Raw genomic sequence first — 8,838 nt, forward strand, 5'->3', positions numbered from 1 at the left:
ATAAATTAAATATTCGAACTATTTAAATATTATTAAACATTATTTTACTATTTAAAAAATTAAATTGTCAATCTACACAATTAGAAGTAGTGAATAATTATAAAAAAATAAATTGTGAAAAAATGGTAAAAAGACTAGTAAAGAGTTATTGTTGGTAGCTTATGATCAAACTCACCTTCAATCCGTAAACTCATTTAATTCACGAATTATGTGAGCAGGTCTAAATTAACCCATACTTAAAAAACTCAATTTATACCAACCCAATCTCACATTAACATGTAATAAATATTTGGTAAGTCAAACTCACTCGCATGTTAAAATCCATTTTGACTCATAAATTTATTATTTTAATCTTCTAAATTAAAAGTGAAATCATTTTTTACATATTGATGAACTTAGATTATATTAAAGTTGTCTCTATTTGATGAATCATATAAAAACTCATAAATGATATCAAAATGAAAATGATTGATTTGTGTTGACAGTGGTAAAATATTTATTTTCATTGCCAAGATATATTACCAAGAGCACCTTTGGATTCTTTCCCTATCAAAATGTATGGTACGATTTTTAATATTTGAGCAAAGTACACATTAGCTATTCATGGATTTGACACAAGTACATCGAGTAGTATATGAATAAAGAATACTGATAAATCTTTTATATTAAGATTTAGAGTTAATCACCATTGCTAATTAAGACTTTCTCTTTATTTTCTCGGTAGAGTCCATAGATCACAGTAATAAACAGCATTTTTTTGACAAACAAAGTACAAAAGAAAAGGAAAAAAGGTATAGCTTTGCAAACATAGAAAAAGAGAATAAGAAATGGATAAAAAAACATTGTGAGATGAGATTGAGATAACATACATGCACTTTCTCCAATGCAATTTCACTCACAATGTTTTACCTTTTGGCATAGGTGTGACGTAATTCAATCTCATAACACAGAAAGTTGTGAAACAGTGAAAGCAGAAAAACTACACTATTATATATATACATGAAAAATTGTGTGAAGTGAGTATTTACATTATGGGTTTCAGAAAATAATTAAGTGAAATAATAAAAAAGATAAGATAAGAGAAAGTAGAGAGGCAAAGCAGAAAAGCCATGACAGAGATATACAGGTTGATTAATTTGATGCATGATCCATGGGCAGTTGTGTTTGTTTTGGAAGATGCATCGAAAAAGAAGAAGGAAAATAGAAAAGAATGATAGAGAAGAAATAAAGAAGTGAAAGGAATGATGAAGATATACCACACTCCTATCTATCAAGTTAAAGCAGACAGACACAACTGTTTCTTCCACCCTCTCTTTTGATGCCACTGCTGCACATGTGGATCCCCTGCATTCTAATCATGCAAGCTTTCAGTGGTCCCCTCCTTTTAAAGTAAACACATCACGTGCCTGCGCTGTTTCACACCAGAAGCCTACCACCACTCACTCACTCACTCACTCACTCAAACTTCATCAATTCTCTAATCAAAATACTCAATGCACAACAAAAATTTAACCTTTCCTTTCTCCCATGCATCTCTCTCTTTATGTAAACAACCACACTCTCATCTCATAAATCTTCTTCAAACGTTCAGAAGTTGTACTTCCTTTTCTCTTTGAACATCACATAATGGTAATGGACCTGATTCTGCTGCATTTTCCATCTTCTTCAGCCTCTGCTGCTGATAAACTTGCCTCAGTCTCTCTATCTCCCTCTTCAGTGCCTCTTGATGAGCTGCGTTTGTATCATTTCTATCATTAATCAGTTAAACAATTTTAACTACTTGGAGACATCACACATGATCGGACACAGACTTAAATACGCGTGCACACGAAAAGCTTTCGCTAAAATCAATATAACTCTTGCACTTTCATAATTGGTCTTTCTCTCGCAACTACGTTAATAAAATAATTACCACTCTCTCTCTCTCTTTCCTTTACATTCTTAAAACAAATGTTTTTTCTTTTCCTCTTGGTTTTAAAACAAACACAAAGTTATACAGTAAGTTCATATTAACTTCCATGTTTCTCGAACCAATTTGATAACAAAATATGTTTTCAGAAACCAGAACTGCAGTTTCCAGTGATGGTACTGTTTCTCTTTAAACCACATTTCTCTGTTTCTCTCTCTTGGTATTAAATAGAGTTTTGAGAGAAAAGAGAGAGAGAATAAGATCACATGCATGAAGCAAGTATCAAGACAAGTAAAGCCACGAGGTTAGGTTCACTTGGCAAAATGAGCTTCTTGTGGACAAATACACTTTTCCAAACTATGAGGAATTTTTATTTCACTTACATGGAAAAAGTAAATGGAGAGCACATTGGATCAGACAAATAGCATGGATTCTAAATGCCATAAAGTAATAATTAATGCTTCCATCAACCTCATCTTTTAACAGGGTTGTTAGTTATGTCATCCATAATAAAAATTAGACTTTTAATTAAAGAAAAGTAATTACCATCTTTAAAGATCTTGTCTTGAGCAAGGGCAGCGATCCTTTGCTTGAGAGCACTGTTGTCCACATTTAGAAGCAAACGTTGGTGATCCAAAAATGCAACCCTTGGAGACAGCACTGAAACTTCAGCCTTCATTTGTCAACGGATTGGGAAAGGGTCAATATTTTATCTTCGTGAATGCTATTTCAACCACACGTATTAAAAAATGCTTCTCATAACAATAGAAAAATGTGAAATAAAATAAGTGGCAGGTGATGAAAACAATTAAGAAAAAAAGTGAATTTTTAATATAAAAATATTGAAGAAAAATTATGTTATTTATTATTATGGCATATAAAAATTAACTTTAAAAAAAAGTATTTATTGTGGCTACTGAGGAAAAAAACAAAGATTTTTTTAATAAAGGCAAAGATTTTTTTATCAGCACCAAGCAAAGATTTATTGTAGTCACATCACGTTACGTCGCAAACCTGTAATGAAGTTGCACTTCTCTCAAGCTCTGATATGTATTGCAGCTTCCTCACTCGCGATCTTTGTGCAGATTGTCTATTAGCCAAGATTCTGATGCAAGACGACAATTAGAAACAGAACTCCAAAAATACAAAAATTCTAATTCATGGTTCATTTTCAGTTTCCCAAAAAGAACGAAACATTTTACAGAAGCCAATGGAAAAGAAAAAACACCGCTTAATTTTGCGAATCAATTCTCAAGTATAAGAATCATTTATCCACCTCAAAATTAGAATAGACATTCACCGCTTTCTTTCAAGAAAAAAATTGGTAGACATCTCTTTAGAAACTCCAGAAGAAAATAATAAAAAAGAAATAAATAATTGATATGACTGGTCGTACGATAAAGAGGAAAATAATACGAGAGATGAGAACAAGTTTGATTACTATCTGGGTGGTGAAAGACTAATTACTCGAAGAATTATTCTGGTAACATGAAGTTCAGCAAAATTTGTATGAGAAAAACAGACTGAAATTCTGTGTAATGGTTTAAAACTGGAGGAAGAAAAAATATGAATGGTTAATGAGAATAGTAGACGTACCTTTTGACTCTCTTGGGGTCACTAATTCTCTCATTGGAAGAAGAAGTATTGGTGTCATTTGGAGGCTGCGCAATTTCCTGCATGCATTGGCTTTCAACCTCGGCTGCTTCATTTTTCAGTTGGTGGTGGTGCTCCTCTTCCTCCTTCTGCAGCTTCCTCTCCTTCCGGCTGCTCTCTTTCTCATCATGGAAGAAGTTCTGATCGGAAGGGCTAGAAGGGTTAGAGGAGGACAAGGTAGTCGGTGGTGGCAAGGGGACCCCAGAGAGCACTACTTCATCCGTGAACATGGACATGAATTGTTCATCATCAAACCTGTCAAACTCATTGCCATTGCCATTACTATTGTTATGGTTGTTGTTCTCACCACACCTCATCGGTGCGTCCAAGTAGGTGATGGAGTCGCTCACCGACCGCCTGTGAGCGCCGCGGCGGGCGGAGGAGAAGTCGAGGAACTCGTCCACCCAAGAAGGGTTTTGATTTTGATGGGTGGTGGTGGTGGTGTCGTTGATAAGAGGTGGCAATGGCATCTTCTGGTGTTGAGAAGAGAAGTCCGGCCAACCCGGTGACAGGTTTGGGATCTTTGGAGGCAATTGCGCCATTTGAAACACACACACACACACCAAACCAGAAAGAAAGTGTTACCACAGATTAACCTCGGATGTTAATGTTGTTGCAGTTGTACATGTCCCTATGAAAAATATGCACATTATTGTATCTGTATATTGCATATGACATCATGCAGCAGAAGAAGAGAGAGAAGAAATGAAACAAGGCTTTAACACATCTCTTTTATAAATATATATGCACGTTCCCAGCAAGCACAGGGGAATGTTGTTAGAGGTAAGAAAGGCACACGAACAAAAAACAACACAATCATGAACTTTCTTAAGTTTTGAAAATTAAAAAAAAAAAGAAAAAGGTATAATTTTGAATAGTTATATTTTGTTCTGGGGTTTAAAAATGGGAAAAAAATCTCTGGGGTATCTGTATGTATGTGTTTGTGCAGTGGGGTCACATGGGGATGGGAAGGGATTGGACAGCTATGAACAGCTGGGAGGAGGGGTTGGGTTTGAACGGTGTTACTGGAAAGTCGCCAGTGGTTTAATAAGTAGTGGGAATCAGCCACCACGTGCCCTTGTGTCCGTCTTTTTAGTGGATGGATGCCCTTATTTTTCTTTATCTTTTTCACCAAAATATATATTTCGTTAAGGTATTTTGTATTAGCATGATGATGAATGAAAAGATATATTGTCTAGTTGAGGGGTTAGTGATAGAAAGAAAAGGCCATGTGCATGAGATTATTTAATAATGTTGCAGTGCTTATAATGCAACGTGTCTCATTAATCATTTCGTTAAAAGGTAATTAAGATAAGAAAAAGATGAAGGATCATGTTATCTTATGCTCCCATGTGAATTGTTTCCACGCACTATCCTTTCTTTCCTTTGTCCCCAAACCATTCTCACATGTAGGGTATATGCCTCTTCTCTCTCTCTTTCTCTCTCTCTCTCTCTCTCAACATCTAATTCTATGTGTTTTTATTCATTTATGAAATAAACATACCATAATACACATTTATCATTTATAATCGTAAGAGTAAAATATTTAAAAAAATTATTTTTTTATATTTTTAAAAAAACCAGAAAATAAAATGTAAAAAAAAAAATAAATTAATATAAAAAAAATTATGTTTCAAATATCATTTTTGTTTCTTTCCCGATATCTTCTTCTTTTGAAATTAATTAATTAGTTTTTAATTAAATAAAAAAGTATTTATCAAAGCTTAATATGATTAGAACTATCTTAATGGATGAACTTTATATTATTAATACAATATATATGGTTCTTTATTAGGCCTTGCCTTCCCCTCCTACCTTAATCATTATCTCAATCCTATACTTTTATTTTTTTTTTTGGTCATACCCCACCCTACAAATTAATACTATGTGCTTACTATATACCTACAAGTTATAATAATAGACTTCACACATGCATTTATGCCCTTAACCACTTCATAGCATTGCAATTCAAGCTAAGTGATAAAGATAACAAATGCACCCTAAGAAATTTATTGCATCGTAAAAAGTTTGGTACTAAATTAGTTTATGTTAGTTTATGTTAGTATATTTTGTTTATTAAATTATTGTATAGGGATAGAAGTTCTCTAATATATAGTATGACACAATTTTAAAGGTATGAAAAATTTGTTGCCTTATATTAAAAATTGATATGTACTGTAAATATATATCCATCGTTAATATAATATCCATATTAATTATATATATATTAGATAAAACTATAGTGATAAAAATAATCCTAACATCCAACATTTTTCCATCAATAACTTTCTTTGTATGTATATAGTTCTATTTCATCTTTATTTATCAAAACGAGTAAAATTGTAAGGATTAATACGACTGTAAAAAAGTCTAACTGAACCGAGTCAGACATTTGAAATTTAAGTTTGACTAATGAAAATAGATTGTTCAAAATTGAGTCTTTTATTTTTATTATAAGTTAAAATTTACATTTTTTTTAAAAATAACACAAGTTTGATTCGCTATTTAGTAAAATTATTACTTCTTTATTTTTTTTCTTCTACAGCTGATCAAATTCTGTTAAATTATGGTTTTAATTTAGTAAGTTTAGTATTTAATAAAAAGTTTAATATTTAGATGATAGCATGCAAATAAAAATACCTATTTATGTACAAGAGAGCCTAACATTGTGTTTGGATATATGCGTGAGTTCTGCTTACATATTTTATGTGTTTTACCCAATATCAACCCAGAAAACTTTTAATTATTTACGATTTTATTACTGTATATATTTATATGGAATTATTTTGGTCAACCAACGTAAAATGATGTCATTATTACCATATTTTACACTAATATGTTAATGTACATATAATAATGTTTGTGAATATAAATCTATTTGACATGTACGTAAACAATTTTTTAAGATAGATTTTCAATGAAATTGAACCATATGTTTTTATGTATCTACAATTGCAATTGGATTGTATGAAATTTAACTGTGATAGTTGCATTCCTTTCATACTCCACTTTAATCATTACAATAAAATATAAATTTTAAATATTTATGTCAACTAAATTGTAACGTTATTTTAGAATCGATTAAGTCATTGTTACGTTAATCTTTGAAAATGAAAAGTCAAGAAAATGTAAAATTACTTTTAAATTGTTTATTTAAAAATATATTTATATTAGCATTAGTTTAACACACTAATTAAATTAAAATAAATATTAAAATTAAATAAAATTAGTATGACTTATTAAATGATAATTTTATTTATTTTTAATTATGTAATTAATGTTACTTAATAAACGATAATTAAAATAAATATTAGAAATGAATAAATTAGTGTGACATAAGGGATTTAACTAAACTAAGTTAATTGATAAATAAAAAAATATTAAAAATAAATAATATTAGTGTCGTTAATTTTATTTTATTTATAGTATTTACTTTTATTTAAGCTAGAGTCGACATTAAATTATATATTAATTCTAAATTTGTGTGTTTCTTTGCAATTAATATGAACTATAAATAATGTGTGTATAATCACACTTATTTTTTTTATTTATATTAATAAATTTTCTCGCACTTATCTTTAGAGACCCAATTTGGAAAAAAAAATAAGAAAGATATTTATTTGAAAAAACTCAACAAAAATAAAGAACACGAAAGTGGTTTAACCGTTATTATATTAGCGTTCGCACAACACACTATTGTTTGAAGTTCACCTGTTTAGCGTCTATGTTGGAACGGAAAATTGAAGCTCTAACATTAATTTTCCCTCAGTTACGTTAACTTTTGGCTAGTTTGCTTGTAATGAAAAGATACTTTGGATGTGAAGTTAATTTTTTAATTCATATAATTATAAAAGCTTGGTTTACTAAAAGGTGTAAAATGAAAAAGATATATGTAATTTATAACGATAGTTAATGGTAGATAGAGAGATCCAATAAATATAATTAATTGTAGGTAGAAAGATCTCGAAAAAAAAAATTGATGAACTAAAATTACTTAATTTAAAACTATAGATACTTAACTTCAGAAATCAATTCATAGCTAATATAAATTTTAAAGAATACAAGTTATCCTTAATTGACTAAAACTTCTAGAAACTAGCTTATTATCTAAATTTAAATGATTAAAAGTACTTTATTTGTTCACTTATTTATATATATATATATATATATATATATATATATATATATATATATATATATATATATATATATATATATGGGTTTGTTAACGCGCGTATGTCTGTTTTTCAGTTGGTACGTTTTAGCAATGTGTATCGGGTTTTAGTAGACAAAAATACCCTTATATTTACTCACCCGTCTCATTCCTCTCAACCCTTTTCTCTTTCATCTCTCTCACTCCAACCTTTTCTCTTTCATCTCTCTCACTCCAACCTTTTCTCTGTCATCCCTACTGTAGTCCTAATTTAAAAAATCAGAAACACAATTTGCCTGTGTAAAGAGTTGAGTTATTGACATATTCACCTTGAGGCAAATGTTCATTCAAGATCTATTCAATTTCACCATCTTGACTAACCTCTCTAATTTCATCATCTGCATATGTTGAACCATCATCTCTAATATGCTTTTGAAAATTAGATAAAATTATATACGACAAAAGTTATAAAATGAAAACTCATTATAAAATCATTTTTTGTAAGAAATTGTTTAACAACGAGTGTTTCTGATTTTTTCCAGGCCAATTACCAATTTCTTTGATGTCATTATGCTTGTGAAAATTAGATAAAATTAGATAAGACAAAAATTATAAAACGAAAACTCATTATGTTTAACAACCAGTGTTTCTGATTTTCTTTTAGCTGCTGGGGCTAGCATAGGATGACAGAGAAAATGTTGGAGTGAGAGAGATGAAAAAGAAAGGGTTGAGAGGAATGAGGGACGTGAGCAAGGGTTTAGGGATTTCTTTTTTTTAGTTGAGAATGAAAATTATTAAAATACCTTTAACTTTAAAACTTAGAATCCATGATATATAAGGGTATTTTTGTCTACTAAAACCCGGTACACATTGCTAAAATGTACCAACTGAAAAACAGGTCTACGCGCGTTAGCAAACCCCATATATATATATATATATATATATATATATATATATATATATATATATATGTGTATATATATATATATATATGTGTATATATATATATATATGTGTATATATATATATATATATGAATTTAAGTCTAATTCAATTTTATAAAATAGGTTTGTAAAGTAAAGTTTACCTCCATTTATATATTATAAATTAGTCTTATTTTTAG

General features: G+C 30.0%; 1 protein-coding gene across 1 annotated transcript; it reads right to left on the reverse strand.

The window, feature by feature from the left end:
- Nucleotides 1-967: 967 nt before the first annotated feature.
- LOC148196716 (basic leucine zipper 34-like) lies at nucleotides 968-4,537 on the reverse strand. The gene is made up of 4 exons (XM_088093329.1): nucleotides 3,506-4,537; nucleotides 2,924-3,014; nucleotides 2,456-2,582; nucleotides 968-1,731 (listed from the first exon to the last, which is right to left on the reverse strand). The coding sequence occupies exons 1-4, from the start codon at nucleotides 4,102-4,104 to the stop codon at nucleotides 1,580-1,582; spliced, it is 969 nt and encodes a 322-aa protein (XP_087949455.1). The 5' UTR covers nucleotides 4,105-4,537; the 3' UTR covers nucleotides 968-1,579.
- Between the last annotated feature and the right edge of the window lie 4,301 nt (nucleotides 4,538-8,838).

Source organism: Vigna umbellata, chromosome 6 (genome assembly GCF_029865625.1).
Source record: "Vigna umbellata cultivar VRB3 chromosome 6, Vumbellata_1.0, whole genome shotgun sequence".
Lineage (NCBI taxonomy): Eukaryota > Viridiplantae > Streptophyta > Magnoliopsida > Fabales > Fabaceae > Vigna > Vigna umbellata.

Bases quoted from the DNA above. Each gene is read 5' to 3' on its own strand.
- LOC148196716 (XM_088093329.1), bottom strand. From the start codon at position 4,104: ATGGCGCAATTGCCTCCAAAGATCCCAAACCTGTCACCGGGTTGGCCG. The intron at 2,583-2,923 runs GTTTGCGACGTA...TGACAAATGAAG, and splicing joins GAAGTGCAACTTCATTACAG to GCTGAAGTTTCAGTGCTGTC. The intron at 1,732-2,455 runs GTAATTACTTTT...ATACAAACGCAG, and splicing joins AGACAAGATCTTTAAAGATG to CTCATCAAGAGGCACTGAAG.